A 17,373-nucleotide genomic window follows, 5' to 3' on the forward strand; every position below is an offset into this window, starting at 1 on the left:
AAATAAATCTTTTAAAAATAAATAAATAAGTAAAATTTAAGTTCTGTTTGTCCTTCGTTCTGTGGATTCATTCACCCAAATAATGCAAAATGGTTTGCTTCACACTCTAACCCATTCCTTAACTAGGTCTTGGAATCTAGAGGAATTTTTACCCATCACCACTATCAGTTGATACTAATTCCTTTCTGAGCACAAGATACTGTGTTGTAGGCATCGTGTTCTTCTTTTCCTCTTCCTACTTCCTTTTATATCTGTGTTGTTGGGACATCTTGGTGTTTTAAAGACCGTATATAACCTCTCTCCTTGTATCCCTCTAAAATACCATTCATCGACACTGATGTCTGTATCCTCTCTAGGAGTATTAGAAAAGCCCATATATGGGATAAAACACACTGTTTTATGGATTTTATAGGATTAAGAGGATAAACTTAATCTGCCTCATTGAGGCTTATTGCTGATTTTGGAGGCTAGGGAGTCAGATGCCTGGTTTTCTGTAAGTGTGTCATCCTTTTGTGGTGTTTAGTTTGTTTTTAACTTTCCATTATTTCCAGATTCTTGTAGGAGTATGAAAATAAACGGTATTCTTTCTGATTATGACCTTTCAAAAGAAATAAACAGGTTGCTTTTGCTTAGTGACAACACAATCAATTTATGTCAACAACTTCTTTTCTGTGTAGCACTGCAAATACTCTGTTAACTCTTCCTATTAAAGCAATAAAAAAGATAATTTTAAAATTTAATTGATCTATCTGAACTTACCTGTAAGTGGAAAATCGTACTTTTTTTTTTTTTAAATAAATTTTTATTTATTTATGATAGTCACACGCACAGAGAGAGAGAGAGAGAGGCAGAGACACAGGCAGAGGGAGAAGCAGGCTCCATGCAGGGAGCCCGACATGGGAGTCGATCCAGGGTCTCCAGGATCACGCCCTGGGCCAAAGGCAGGCGCCAAACCACTGCGCCACCCAGGGATCCCAGAAAATCGTACTTTTAAGTAAAAAAGAAAAAAAACAAAAAAACGAAAACAGTTTGTATTCACTTGCTGTGCTGTCCAGCTATCACTATAGATAATAGGCAAGACAGCTAATCTTCTGTAAAGTTTAAGAGGCCATGCAACACACTTGGCCACATTCAAGCTGCATTTCCATATTGTCTAAAGGAAATTTAATTTGGTATTTCCTCACTGCCTAATACAGAACCTAGTGTACTCCTGTGCACACACCCTATGTACTATGTATGTAGATGGAACCAGAATTTATTGAGTGTTTCCTATGTGCTATATGCAATGTAGTAGGTCCTAGGCATATATATATTAGCAAGGTTTTGTCAGGCACCTCTGCCGGTTGATGCCTACGTCCTATCAGAGGAAAGAAACAAACCACTAAGTATATAATGCACTGTGATACAAAATTTTGCACAAGATGCTTGGGAGCACAGGAGAACATCTGAATTAGTTTGGGTGGTCAAGAAAATTTCCCATAAGATTATATTCATTATGCAAAGACGAGTGGAAGACATTTTAGAAAGAGGGAACAGCATATGCTAAAGCACAGAGGCCTGAGCTGCAGGACTTGTACAAAGAAATACAAGTAATTCAGTTTTTTGGTTTTTTTTTTTTTAATGAACAAACTTTTAATATAGTTCAGTTATGTAAAATACTATACACTGTAAAAGGTCTAGAAAACTAGACCTTCAAGCCATTCTTTTTTTTTAAGATTTTATTTATTCATGAGAAACGCAGAGAGAGAGAGAGAGAGAGAGAGAGGCAGAGAAGCAGGCAGAGAGAGAAGCAGGCTCCATGCTGGGAGCCCGACGTGGGACTCGGGACTCGATCCTGGGTCTCCAGGAACACGCCCTGGGCTGAAGGCAGGCGCTAAACCACTGAGCCACCCAGGCTGCCCTCAAATCATGTTTTGAAAAAGCCATTAAGCTTAATTGAAAACCCAAGTGTAGAGTACAAAACAGCAGCAAGGGCCATGGTGATCCCACAGCATCTAGCTCCCAAGTCCTTCATGCAGGGCTATAGCCATAGTCAGTGGAGATGTCACACTGATGTGTTGTGTGGACACAGGCATGTCCAACCCAGGGATGGGGGTGCTGCATTGGGTCCCGTTGTCACCGGGGGATCCTTGAACTGGAACTGGAATACAGTGAGAGTGTTGTCCAATGTTGGCTTTGCCAAGAGTAGTGATTGTATTGTGATTATGAGGGAGAATGTTCTTGGTCTTAGAAGGTACATGCTGACATATACAGATCTGAAGTGCCACACTGTCTGCAACTAATTTTCAAGGAAAAACCAAACAAACAAACAAAAAATCATATGTGTTTGTCCATTTGGAGAGAGAGCAAGCAAAAGGGTGGGGAAAGAGAGAGAGCTCACAAATGTGGCAAAATTTTGTTGGGGAGTCTGAGTGAAGAAGGTATGGGCATTAGGTGTACAACTCTGGAAACTTTTTTGTAAATGAAACATTGTTCAAAGTAAAAAGAGAAAAAAAAAAACACCTTCATGTCTCTGATAACTGTTGTTAGCTCCCAAAAGTAGTATAAACAATGATATAGTTGAAGAATTAGGTAATTAATACTTGTCTTTGATGGTGGCCTATTAATTGGATCTTTTATTAGTGGTGCATATCGTTATTCTATGAAGAATAGCCATGGTTGGTCCTGTTATGATGGTATCCTTAATAATATTGTCATTTCAGGTTTTTTTTTTAAGTTGGAAAAAGTTTTTTATAAAACTCTTGAGCATCCAATGATAGGATTAGAAGGGCCCAAAGAAGTTATATTGTCTCACTATTAAGTGGATAGACTAATTAGATGGAGAGCTATGTATATTATTACTTAAAAACATCACCATTGAAGAAGTTTCTATGACTCTTCAAATGCCTAATCAGAGGGTCATATTTATTTGTGAATTTTCTAAGTTTTTTTTAAAAAAAAAAAAAGAACCCATAAAAATCTAATTAATATTCCCTTGTCACCCTTAAAAGAGAGCATCAGGAATGAAAAGCAGAGAATTGAATGCATATTAAATAAATACAATATAATGCATGTTTAATTCATATTCCTTATTGGCCTTTGAGGGAAATGGAGATTGAATGCCAGAATTGGGGAAGGAAGAGGGGCTAGGCCCCAGAGAAGGAAGGGAAGACAAGGCTAATGATGGGGAAACAAGACAGCAGGAGAAGGGGAGAATAAGCATGTTCTGAGGAAGAAAGACCTAGCAGATTTTGAGATGCCTTTTTTTTTTTTTAATTCTATGTCACAAATAAAGATTTTCTGGCTGTCTGGTGCTCCTTAACTTCCGATCCCATATAATCATTGTTTACAGTTTCCCTGTTTTTGTAATCCTCACTTCTAGAGACTCTACTCCCAGTGGAAACAGTGAAACACCTTAGTATGGTAGAAATTTTCCAAATGGTAAAAAGCAAGTCTGCTGGAGGGGGAAAAAAAAAAAAAAATCCCTTCTCTGATTAGCTGAAGTCAGTTTTCACCCACATGCTCCGTTTATTACAGTGAAGCCCCCACATAGGACAAGTTACAGTGAGTCATGATCTTTTGAAATTGAGTTTTGGCAAAGTTTGATTTTTCAAAAAAGGATTTTCTTTGTTGTGGGACTCTTTTATTTGAGGATATTATCTTTCTTTTATTGTTAACCTTTTATGTCTCCTCCTTTTTCTGTCTTCTGTCATCTCAGATTACTATGGAGCAGAGATCTGAATCCAGCTGTGGATGTGGTTCTGTTTCAGGGGGAAAAGCACTGTGTGTTTCAGCTTTAGGCTGATCCATAATTACTTGGATAAAATGGTAATGGGGTCTAATAACCAAACTTTTCAAAGGATTTTTCCCTGGCAAGGTGCATTTCATTTCTTCCTAGTGTTTGTTCTTCTTTTCACCGGAACGAATAACAGCAAAAGGATGAGAGATGATCTGATGAACCTAATGCTCATTAGGAAAGGCAACTGGAACAATTTCAGGAACACGAACAAAAACTCAGTTGGATGAACAGTTATAGGAAAAAGTAAAAATCTCTCCTCGAATGCTTATAAAAAACTAATTTCTGCCTCCCACTTTCCCACCTCCTGCCTTTTTTTTTTTTTTTTTTTTTTTTTTTTTTTTTTTTTGCAGCCCTGGGAGTTTTTACTGGGCATTCACTCCTCTTATCTCCACTCTTCCTGCCGGCATCTCTTTTTTATTTACGTGCATTTGTTTTCCTGACACATTTTCATCAACGTCCACGTTAGAGTGCAGACTGGGCCTATCTCATGTTGGCTGACATCATCCTTACTTGGAGCCAACCCCGCTCTCCTGACTCTCATTCTGGTTTCCAAGGTTGTGTTCCCCAGTACCCACCCCCTCTGCCTCTGCACTCCTGCTAGGGACGTCTGTGCAGTTCCCAGGCTGTCTGCTAATGTCCCCCTTGCCAGTGCCTGGATGACAGCCAGAGTTAGCTCCCAGAAGCTTAATGATGAATCCATGTCTGTCATGAGCTGGAATTGATGCAGGGCACATAGTAGGTAGGGGCTTAATAAATGTTTGATAGACCAATAAAGAAATGAATGTGCAAAGGAATATAGCTCATAACTGAAGTCCTTAAGGAATGAAGCTGTTTAGGCAAACCCTTCTGTCCATAAGTATCGCCAATTAAGTGTGCAGCTAGAAGCATGCCCGGGTCTCCATTAGTGATCACAGACTGGAGCATTCACTTTCCCTCGTGAATTCATATGCAAGCTGACCTGATAGGAACTGCTTGCACAGCCAATAATCACAAGACTTCCCGGAGAAAAGGATGTCAGGACAGGGTTTCTGCGTTTAGCTTCACCTTTATTAGGAAATGGCTTTCTCTATCCTGATGATTGGAAGGCTCAGAACTCCGTAGAATTCTGGAAATAGAACGCTGCAAAAATCTGACTTTCTCACGTTGATGAAGAGCATCATCAGCTTTGACAAATTCTGGATTGAATTGGCAAGGCACAATTCTCCGAAAGTCCAGGGATTTTCACATTTTGCGCATATTCTCTCATTTCATTGTGTTTTAAGCCAGGTTGCTATTATACAGAGCATTTTAGCGGCCTTGATCTTGGAGACATCAAGACCATTATTCCTGTTGTTGCTGATTTAGTGTTACAGCTGCTTCCTCTTTATGTGATTTAATTTGAAGTTTCAGCCCACCAGGGGGCTATTGGTCCCCACCTATGCAGCTTTAAGAGCTGGCTGCTGTTTTCTGCATGGATGTTATTTCCATTCCTATTCATAGTGATTTTTTTCCCCTTTCTATATTCATCGAGCAACAGCAAGGCACTGTTCCAGGAACTCGTTCTCTCTACATAAGGCGTAACATGGAACCATTTGGATGGAAAAATTATAAATTAAAATTATTCTGTTCATTTTAAAATATTCATATTGTGTTGCTCAAGTGCCAGTAACTGGAAAATCATGGATAATGTCCTGTTTTTATAACCTCTTTCAGAGTGTTTTAAAATCTGTATATGTTGTTACTTAGCCATCTCCTTTCCTGGAATGGATTTTGTGATAAGATTAAAAACAAACCAAAAAAATAAAATAAAATAAAAGTTGTAGGAGTCCAGTGTCTGATGGCATATGTAATATTAAAATAAAGATGATACCACTAATTGCCACCCTTCTTTTTAAAATAGAAAAATATTTACTCCATGTACAGAGAATATTTATACATCTGTCAGACTACAAAGGTAACCTATGAACATGGCAGACTGTTTCTTTTGACAAGAAAAGTTTTTATTAAATGATTAAAACTAAGCAAATGTTTATTGGTTTCTGGAACTACATATTTAATTTAAATAAGGAAAACCCATACATTCATAGCACTACTGATTTGCAAATGCTGAAAACATCTCCAACTTTTTAAATAGAGCTAGGTTTTTTTAATACCTCCTGTTCTCTCTGCTAAGTTATTGATTTTTTAATTTCAGAAAACTAAAATTTTATTTCTATCCTTGTATTTTCTGTGTTGTGTGGGTGTGTGTGAGGAGGTGCAGGTCTCCGAAAGATAGACAAATAGGGTAAAGTGAAGCATGTTGTTACATGGTTTGGCTGGTATTTGGTAAAGTAAATATATCTCTTATTCTAGAGGAAATAATAGTTATTGGAAATCTCAACTTCATGTACATTTTTCCCCCCTCTGTGGAATGCATCAGAGTGAGGATCCTTACTTTTCCTGCTTCTCTTTTCTATAAGTTTTTAAGTTTATATTCACATAAAAGCCATGTGTTTTATTTGTTGTCTCTCTTGGCTAGGAATATTTAAATGTATTTTTAAAATTCTTCTCTTCCATCAACTAAAGACAATTTAAAATTTGAAGATTCTTTCAAGAAATGTATACTTTTGGGTCAGGCTGTCATCTTTGTGGGCCTTGCGAGTGTGCTGACGTTCTGCTGAAGCAACAAATCACTTTTTTAGCATGAACAAATTTCACAGGGCTGTTTGATTGTTGGTCTTAGCTTTGTGTGAATCATTTGGCCTTTTAAAATAAGCTAATCCTTTAATCGAATATGCTTTCAGAAAGGTTCTGAAAACCTGGGTGGCTCTTGCTAACTCTGTTTTATTCAGTTCAGTTAAATGGTACTAGGTTATTCAGAAGTATTTCTTTTTGATTTTTGGAAGGATGTTATTGCAGGCCATAATATTTGAAGTCAGGATTCTTTATAACAATAACAACAAAACATACATACATTCTCCTGAAGTCTGATTGATGGAAAATAGGATGCAAGCTGTCAGTAAACAGGTTCTTTGACACAAATACTTAGTTTATACAGCAACCGACTTCTGTGAACGCAGCAGTACAGAGCACTCTATTCTTAATTGAATAAAGAAAACAAATTAGAATAGTTACTGCAGGAGAAATGGGTGCCTCATAATTAATAATTTGCAAGTTTAACCTTAACTACACTTGACATTTTTCTTTGGATTGGTGACAGACTGATTAGTGAGTTAACTCCTGATAGTCCCTATTCTGCAGAGTGACTGTTCCAAGGCTTGTGGTGCTTCATAAAATCGGTATTCATTGTGATGGGATTGTAGCTTTAGTCCTGATCAAAGTGCTGTGGAGGAAGCATGGTTGAACTGATTGGCTGTGAATGTTAATCACTCCATAGGACGCACTGATAATTTACAGCATTGTTGTAACTCTCTGGTGTTCATGAAATGAACTTAATAACCCAGTGCCACCATGGGATAAGCTGCTTTTTCTCTGCAATTGAATACCCAGACTGCCTGCATAATGGTGTTGAGTAATACTGCATTAAAAAGAGTGAGCAGCTGTATGATGAAGGAAACAGCTCTGCAACAGATTTGTTAATTATCTCCTTTGATTCACAGAGGGTGTTTGTGAGATATGGTTGACCAGTGAAGACACAGGGGCTTATGGCAGAGACATTGGCACCAATCTCCCTGCACTGCTGTGGAAACTGGTTGAAGTGATTCCTGAGGGAGCAATGCTAAGGCTTGGCATGACAAATCCACCCTATATTTTAGAGCATCTGGAGGTAAGGAAAAAAGCACCCCATTTCCCTGCTGACACAGATGTGAACCAATCCAGACAATGTGGCAGCCTCAGCATCATCACATGGTTATATTTAAAACTTACTTACTTACTTACTTACTTATTTATTTATTTATTTATTTATTTATTTATTTATTTATTTATTTATTTATTTTTGGTCCCACGTTACCAAGAATTAGTGGAGAATTTCAAATCATCTTCTTTGTCAGTCTGCACATCTTGTTTTTGCTTGCACTCCATTAATTAATGTTGCTTGGATTTTTCAGCACTTGCCATCTTGTCACAGTTCTTTGTTTCTTCTTTGCAGCACCTTAGACTCCCATTGCATAAATTTGCCTCGATTCCTCCACTTAGGACCCTGGTCTAGTCTAGTTCACGTGTGCCAAGACATTGCATTAATTTTGCAACCATACGTGAGCATGTTAACTGCTGTTAGCCCTGTCAGTGAGGATATTGGGCTGCAAGTTTGAGGATGTTTCACACCTCCTCCCTTTGTCTGGGGATAGTTAGGGGCAAAATGAGATCCCGGAGAGACAGAACTTGGTATTCTTTTCCTTGATTCTCTTGTGGTCACTGTGAAAACAAAGGGGTTGTGGTGATGGGAGATGCCTGGTCTTATTTGTATTCCTTCCCCAGGTCAGCTGCCTCCCCTCAAGGGGCTTACCATGAAACAAGAAAAACAGACACACGTACCAGTGTGATGTGATGACACATGCCACAGTGAATATAAGCAAGAAATCCAGACAGGCGAGCAACCATTTAAATGAAAAAAATGCATGCTGGGATCCATGACTCCTATTTGAGGAATAAAATAATTACATTGGACCTGTAGTCATGGATAAGAAATCTAATAACTGCTGTTGGAAAACCATGTGCAAAGTATAGAAATAAGTTGCTTATGTTTATATCAGTTATGTTCTTTGTAGTCAGTTTGTGCAGGAAAAAAAATTCCAAAATCTAAAAGCGAGTATAGTTGCTAAAATTTAGCGTGCAAATCCCATGAATCATCAACAATGCAAAGATTGTTTCTGCTAATTTGATCAGAAGCCTGTACTTGGAGTTGGGCAGAAAAGCCTCCCTACCATCAGCAATGTATTTTAGAAATTATGAAAACAGATTTGGTAGCAATCTGATTGGTAATTATAAATATACAGTGAAGAGATTGAGCAATTTCAGTTTTCACAGATTCCTTGCCAGATCTTTTTAGTAAAGATCTATGATTGATGAGTTAACTTTGGTACTTTGGACAGTGTGGGACAGTTAAGATTTGCCTTAAAAATAAGTTGCAGGTATGTCTGTTTATACATAATCCTTTGACCCAACACTTGAAAATAGCAAGTGTAAAAATAAAATATTCTAAGAGCTCTAGTAGTTTTCTGCGTTTGAAGTAAATGCACAAGGTATGCACCAGGCGATATGCTAGATACGTGGTTTGAAAAAACCTCATTGAGGATCAAGGAAGCCATAATAGCTAGAATCAGCACAGCTCAAGGTAGGGGGTGAATATAAGGGGGAAAATCATCATAGGCTCTGAGATGACTGAATAAAGTACCTCTTGGAATAAATTCAGCACTTCAATTAATTGCAAGGTTGCAGAAACGCATGCTACATTTATCGCAGATCCTACTGCTCAGTATCTAAAGTAGTTGACCTCCAAGTAGATACTCCAGGAAAGCTTCTAAAAATCAACAGAAGTTGCTAAACATAGCTTTACAGTTTACCTGGAAAAACACCAGGTGTTTGGTTCTCTGATTGTGGTTGGAGTGATAACAAGTTCTTACTGTCATGATGTTATCCTTCAACAATTCTTGCCATCAGATAATCTGTAATGGTGGCCTTCCCTCCTCCACTGTGGTCTTTTACAAGGCAGGGACCTTATCCTATCCATATCTGGATGGACCCTACCCAATGGTAGTTCCATAACTGAGGGAATAAAGAATGAAAAAAGGAAGGGCCTTCTTCAAAAAATAAATTATACAGCCCACTCAATAACCGTGAACTTTTAAGTCTTAAGAGTCTGGTCAGAAGAGGCCAAAGAAGACGACAGAGTAAATGAACTGCAGGGGTGAGAGTTTGCCCCAAAGAAAGCCACTCAGTCCCCTGCACTTGATAAGTGGGGAGCAATCCAGGCCTGCTGTACCACACCAGGGGAGAAGGCAATCCAAAGGAAGACAGAGCAAATGAAACAGGCAGACAGCTGTGTGCAAAAGTAAAAGACTCGCGCCATCAGACGGTAGGAGTTTGCAAAGTCTTCCTTTGACGCTTTGGCAAGACCTTTACACCTTGGCCTTGGCAGTTCTTTTCCTCCTCTGAGTGGAAGAGCCCAGAGCTTACAGTGTTCCCCAAACACATCAGTCATCTTGTCACAGGAAAGGGAACTGAGCTGCAGAGGCTCCCCTGGCTCCCCAGTGGAAGCAGGACATTAGGGAAGGGAGCCCAAACCTAGTGAGCCTCAGCCTGTACCCCTCAATACATTGCACGTAAGCTTATTCCTCTCACTAAGCTTCAGGCACTCGACTGAAATTACCTGATTTATCTAAAGAGTGCTAGAGAGAGTTCCCCAATGAGAAAAAAAGAAAACTGGAGAAAAAAAATCAAAACAGAACAAAAAGAACACCAGTGAATGACAGATGGTGATGTCTTCTAAAACTGTAGGGATAGAAGGCACCCACTCTTGAAATAACTACTCTGATACTTTAATACCCTCACAGAGGGGTTCCTCGAGAATTATATTGATAGGACCATGCCTTCTTAGGTTTCTGGAAGATGCCGCATGCATCAGACTTTAATTATAGAGCACTTTACTGCACTCTTTCTCTTCCCCTTTGTTCTGTTTACTTCACATTCACCTACCGCTCATGATCTTTCTTAAAAATCCTTTTACCAGCTTGCTTGCTTGCTTCCTTGTTCATGTATGTATATATGTATTTGAACAGTTTAAAGGGGAATTTTTTTTTTTGAGAGAGAGAGAGAGAATGAGAGAGAGAGAGAGAAAGAGAGCAGTGGGGAGCACAGAGGGAGAGAAAGAATCTCAAACAGGCTGATGCCCAGCACGGAGCCTGACACAATGATGCTCCATCTTGCAACCCTGAGATCATGACCTGAGCTGAAATCAAGAGTTAGACACTTAACCAACTGAGCCACCCAGGTGTCCAACAAAGGGGAAACCATTTAAAGGGAAATTTCAGAGTATCTGTCATATTTAAAAATACCATGTGGAAAAATAGATCCGTTGATACTACTTTTTATTAAATCTCCATAGGAACAGAAGATGCATATTTCAATTAACATAGGATGCACTTTTAAGGTTTTATCAAGAGTCTAGGGGCACCTGGCTGGCTCAGTCAATGGAGCATGTGATTCCTGATCTCGGGGTCATGAGTTCAAGCCCCACACTGGGCATAGAGCCTACTTTAAAAAAAGAGTCTAACATTATGTGTGGCACTTTATATAGTAGACCTTGATTAAATGTGTAGTGAATAAAAAGGGTGGGGGGAGAATTCTTAATCTTTAACAGTCAGGCAAGTAGTCAAATGTTGTTTGGAACATCTACAAACCCTAATTTTAACATATTGCTGCCTTAAAAAATAATTTGAGATTCATTTTAAATGATGATACCGCTGACAAAGAAATCTCAAATATTCATACTTACATATATGTATCTTGGAAAAGCACCCTAGAATTGCAGAAACATAAGTATAACTTTATGTAATACTTATTAAATATGGACATAAGGTCAAAACAATAGATACAGCCCAGCTCACCTTGAAGACCTCAGCATCTGTCCATTACCCACAGGAAGAATTCACATTCTTTAGCTTGGCGTACAGTGGCCTGAAGAGGCCTTCTTCCAGTGCACCCCTATGTTCTCGTCCCTGAGTACCCTGTGGTGCCTCCTGGGTATGCTACGTGTTTCATACTCCTGCAGTTTTTACTCTAACTTTTTCTCCTTCCATTCTTACTACGCAATAACTGTTGGTAATAAGGAGTTAATCAGATGTACTATTATCTGCTACTACATGTGTTGAAGAATATATTGCCCTATCATGGCAGATAAGAGATATTTTTGCTCTGTGCTTGGTCTCCTATTGATATTGCTAAGGCAGAAACCCTGGTATGTTCCTCTCGAGTGAACTCCGACCTTACAGACGGCAGTGTGGCTTGTGACCTGGATCACTCCTGAACCACACTGCTTGTTGTTGCTCTCCAGCTTGGTGTAGGCAACTCACAGCTAAGGTATGAACTCAGACAGCATAATACATGTGAACCCCACAGGGCATCTTGAAGCCAGTGGCAGTGATACAGTGGCTCCCACTCCTCAGGCACCAGAAATCGCTGATACCTTTTCTCAAGACTGTATAAATAATAATATCAGTACAATGTATTGAGTGCTTATTATTTTCAAGAAACCACACTGATTGCTTTCCATACATTATCTCTTTTCCTTCTTAAAATAAGCTACCTGCACTTGATGGGATGAGCACTGGGTGCTATACTCCATGTTAGCAAATTGAATTTAAATTTTAAAATGTAAAAAGAAATAAAAAATAAAACAAACATATAAAAAAAGCTAACTCCTTTTATTGGTTCAGAAGCCACATTGTAGAACCTGCTAGCAGCTGGACTGGTTTCTTATCTTGTCTGACTCTACAAAGCTTTATCCTGTACTGCATCTTTCACAGTGCCTTCCCTAATGCTTCCCAGATTCCCTCCATGCTTTGTCAGATTCTGTGCGACATATCTCTGTGGGCACTCGTCATGGTGCTCTGTCTTTACTTATTTACATGTAAATCCAACAAAACTGTTACCGTCTTTAGGGAGAGACTGTCTTGGTCACACCTTTGTATTTCAGTGCCTGTGATAACATGCACTTAATGAATATTACAGGATGATTTGATAGCTCCAAAGTTTACCTGTTCCTTTACTGCATGTCTTATATATGTTGAAGAATCTTCCTATCTATCCTGAGCATCTAGTTTTGGAAAACTTTGTGGATGACTGTCATGTGTGTTTCTTACTTATGAGTCACATTTCTGTGAGAGGGTACTAGATGTTGAGGGAAAATCCATCCAAGGGATGCATTTTATTTATTTCCCCTGCTGAAATATAATAATAGTATCTTTAGAACTACCTGGACTAAATGAGCTCCCTGCATGATTACTTAATTTATAGATTAGATCTAGGCCCTTAGCTTCTTTCTTCTCCTTCTTGCTCCTTAGCTTTCAATATTTTGTTGTTGTTGTTGTTTTGCTTTATTTTTTTAATAATCTCCCATCTGAGAAGTCAGCAGTGGATGGTCAAGGAGGAGAAATTAAAGTCGGGCAATTTGTCTTGTTTTTCATTTTATGGGTTGGCTGGTAAGGAAAAGATATTAAAGCTGTTGACCAGTAGGGGATATAGGATGTATCTATGGATTTTATTTATCTAAGCTATTCTGGTTCTCCCTGTGTTATGAATAATTTAAAATAACTGTTATCTCTCTTAAGATTCCTGCAGGTCTTAAAATTGTATCAGAATTTTAGTACATTACTTACAGCCTGGTCCAGAGAGGGCAAGTTGATTAATCTGGAGTGCAAATGCTTGGTATTAAGGACTTACCTATATTCAAAGTTATAAACAGATCAAACTACTTGTTTTTCAATTTATATTACTCTGTAAAATATCACTAAAAATACTATTCACAATGATATTATACTACATTTTATCTCAGTTCAGTTAAAATGTATAGTTTTTTACAAGATTTACATTTAGTGTATTTTGTTATATGATCTGAGATTGATCATAAATAGTGATCCTTAAAATGTTGCATCAGCTTTTAGTTGAGAAATCTTATAATGACTAACAAATCAGTTCTCCGCTACCCTTGATTATTGTATATTTACTTCCACTTAAATGATCTTATATTCTAACGTAATTATATACTTATCAAAATTAATTTACCTGGTAAAAGACAATAAATATGTCACATAGTAATTTATGAGCATTAATAATATGTTTGGCTTGGCACACTTAAAAACTGCCTTATAGTTTCAAAATAATAGCAAATTCAGTGCTTTACTATACTTCTGTTTCATCAAAGCAATATAGAATTTCCAAACTAAAGTCAATAATTCACATGGGGGCCTTTAAAATGATTTTTCCATAAGGCTTATACTTTTCAGAATAATAAAAAAATATGCAAATAGACTTTGCTCTGTTGTATCCAAAATGTTTCCCCCTTTTAATACATGGAAGGACATGCTAGATGATTTATTTTGAGCAAGAAGTGGAAAGGAGAAATTTTCTATTTCTGCCATCCATATTTAGCTTTGGGACATCCGTGTATGATTTGATCTGACTGTGGACACCCATTTTTCTGGCCAATTATAACCATCAGCACTTCATTCTTAACCTGGCATTTGTGAATTTCAAGAGATCCCCAACACCTCTGAAATTGGAAGCCAAAGTTTGTGCCTACCTGAAAATCTAGGGGAAGGGAACGGGCATCAAATACTAAAAGGCTGAAGCCTCCATAAAACAAGTTTCTCAGACTTTCATGGGAGCCTAACACTGAATGCTGGGAGCAGCCCTTTTGGAAGGGAAAGGAAGGGAAGGATGGAGGGGAGGCCTCAGCTCTGTGAAATGACTTGACTACTTGTGATGAAAGATGAAATGAAAATGTTCCTCCACATAAGCATGATCACAGGCTCCTCCCCACGTTACAGTTCTGTGCCTTGGGATTGGCATGTGCGCATCAGCAAAGCTTCAATAGAGCCCGCTCAGACCCTTCCATCTCTGCCCCTTCATTCCTGTGCTCCTCATTTGTTTTCTCTGTCAGGTTCCAGCCTCTGAGCCCCGTGCAAGAAGCCTAAACTTTTCTTGAAAAATCTCCATAGCTTATTGCTTCTTACTGCAGTCTGTTTGTCATATCCCGTCTGGGTGACGAAGCCTCGTGATTCCATGCAGACCCAAGAACCCAGAAAATAAATGAACTCAGAAACACGTGATCTCAACAAATGACTCTTTTTTGCTCCTCTCACAGCCAAGAAACTCAAAAGGTTCTGTCAGGAATTTTATTTATGCTTATTGTCCCAAATTTTCAGGGGAAAATGAGCTATTTTGTGGATGAATGTTCCTCATGTTGAAAAGACTGGTTACCTCTGTCTTCCTGGGAAGCACAATGGAAAATGCATTGTTTAAAAATTCTATTTTTCTATTTATATGGTCATCAATAATTTACAGAGACCTATACTGTGGGCTTCACTGCTATTCTCAGTTCCCATTTCTGAATTACCAGATAGCATAGGTGGGAGTCTAGACCCAGTGTGGGAATATAAATCATCAAATCATTTTTGGTTACCATAAGATGCTTCAATGTACTTTGTAGTAAAAGCTGTCCGTATTTCTCTCGGTCTCTAATATCATTTTCCCCCTTGTCATTGACCTAAAATTCTGAATATTGCTCATGAAATCTGATGACATATGGATATTTATTCTTTTGAGAATAAAGAGGATATTTCCTGAGAGGAAAAGTGTGTAGGGATAAAACATGTGTCAAGATGATAAGTGAAAAAGCCCCAACATGTGCTCTGTAAAGAAACTGACACCATGGTCAAATATATGGAACCATGTTTCTCTGTATAGATCCCTTTTAACACAACAAAATACTTTAAAAAATATATATATGTGAACATATGTATTAGAAATTATATAATTAGATACATACCTAATATATATAACATGTAATATAGTATATATTAGCTATATCAAGAATTATATATCATGGAGATTATACATATGAAATACTTTCTAGAATACTTAGGAAGCCTGGAAATTTACATATTTCAATTGTGGCATACAAATGTTCCTGTTCCATCTTTTAGTATTCCCATGTATATTTCTGTTTATAAAGGAGGACATTAGATATGTATGTGGTTTAATTTGCATCTTAAAAGGCATTTCACATTGCCATTCCTCTGAATCCTTAATTTCACAGGAGTAGCTAAGAAGGCTTCCATGTCACCTGTCAAAATTAGTATAGTTCAAACTCCACAATACACCATCTACGTGCTTTATCTTCCTCATTAATTTAGGAAGTCACTTATGCTCAAACCATTGAGAAAAGCTGCCTTTGACTTACCTTCATAAAGCACAGAGAGCAGCTAACACATGAGGCAATCAACGGTCATTCCTTTATACTTTCCTTTTGATTCTAGGATCATTTCTCTATTGATTTCTTTGCTCTGATAGCCTATGAAAGGCTACCTTAGGCACTTGCTAATTCAGCACTTAGTAAAATGAAATCCTCATATTTTATATCAGGTGGGTAATGGAATTTTCAGATGATTCATGGTGTAGAACAGAAAGGTTGGTAATGAAGTTAATGGTTCATAGAATAGTAGAGTGACATTCTGCATATTTTTCAGAAAGTAAAGTGCAGTTTCTTAGTTTGCTTTCATTTGTGTCTAATCTACTAAATTGTTTGTTACTTCTAGGTCCAGAATGTATTGTTTTTTTTTCCCCACATCTTCCTTTGCATACTACAATAATAATCGGCATGTTAAGCTTTCAAAATTTAAGTCCCAAATTCTGTAATGTCATTTAACAGTAAATAATGATTGTGCCCTAGATTAGAAGCATAAGGGTTTTTATGATTATTGTTAATCACTCCTTTATTTGCATGTCATGTAGCAAAACTGTCAAATAGATTAAATGGGCATGAATAGCCCATGTGTAAGAAATCTTTTCAGTATCTGAGATGCCGCGTGTGGGCCAGAGAAAATCAAACTGTGATGTTGAAAGAAATTTTGAATTAATTGTTCATCAATTTAGGGGGAAAATATATTGTTTTTTTATAGCATGTATTTTTGTGTGTTTTTTAAAAATCACTGAAAAGTTTGCTACATATAAAGAAACATTTGATTACAGAAAAATACTATGGCTAAGTCTGTCTCTAATATAATTCATTCATACTACATGTTAAAATATATCTAGAAAGCAGGCTTTATGTAAATTTTTACTATCTAGTGTCATGGAATATCAGCCTACATTCTGATCAGTTGAAACTTCAGGGATTAATCTTCTTTTTAAAAAAAAAAAAATTTATTCATGAGAGACACAGAGAGAGAGAGACAGAGACACAGGCAGAGGGAGAAGCAGGCTCCATGCAGGGAGCCCGATGTGGGACTCAATCCCAGGTCTCCAGGATCAGGCCCTGGGCTGAAGGTGGCACTAAACCGCTGAGCCACCCAGGCTGCCCCAGGGATTAATCTTCTGATTAATTTACTATTACTGTGTTTCCAGCCTTCGTTTTTTTCCTACCTTAACAAATTCTTGATTTTGTTCCTCTATTCTTCTATTAGTGCCTATGTCACACTTTCCTAAGGTTGATGTAATAAAGTACCACACTCTAGGCTCCTTAAAATAACACCTATTTATTCTCGCCCGGTTTTGGAGGCCAGAGGTCCAATAGTCAGAGTTTGGCAGGTTTAGTTCCTTTCTGGAGGCTCTGAATTGAGAATCTGTTCTATTTCTCTCTCCTGGCTTCTAGTGGCTGCTGGCAGATTTTGGCATCCCTTGGCTGATAGACACGTCACTGCAATTTCTATGTCAGTCTTCACATGGTGTTCTCTTCATTGTGTCTAAATTTCTTCTTCTTATAGGTACACCAGTCATTGAATTAGGGTGCATCTGAATTAAGTTTTACTTCATTTAAACTTGATTATATCCATGAAGACCATGTTTCCCATGGATCATATTCACAGGTACTGGAGGTGATGACTCCAGTGTATCTTTTTTGAGACACAGTACAATCCATAACAGCCTTTTTTTGTAGTAAACAGACATTCTACAGT

At 37.9% G+C, this 17,373-nt stretch overlaps 1 protein-coding gene across 7 annotated transcripts in view; it reads left to right on the forward strand.

Annotated features, from left to right (window-relative positions):
- CDKAL1 (CDK5 regulatory subunit associated protein 1 like 1) overlaps positions 1-17,373 on the forward strand; it is a 663,852-nt gene that overhangs the window by 383,593 nt on the left and 262,886 nt on the right. For all 7 annotated transcript variants that reach the window (XM_025443462.3, XM_025443470.3, XM_025443473.3 and 4 more), the window contains one exon: positions 7,357-7,523. In XM_025443462.3, the coding sequence (XP_025299247.1) occupies positions 7,357-7,523 (167 nt within the window). The remainder of the gene's footprint in view (positions 1-7,356; positions 7,524-17,373) is intronic.

The sequence above is a fragment of the Canis lupus genome, chromosome 35 (genome assembly GCF_003254725.2).
Source record: "Canis lupus dingo isolate Sandy chromosome 35, ASM325472v2, whole genome shotgun sequence".
Taxonomy (NCBI): domain Eukaryota; kingdom Metazoa; phylum Chordata; class Mammalia; order Carnivora; family Canidae; genus Canis; species Canis lupus.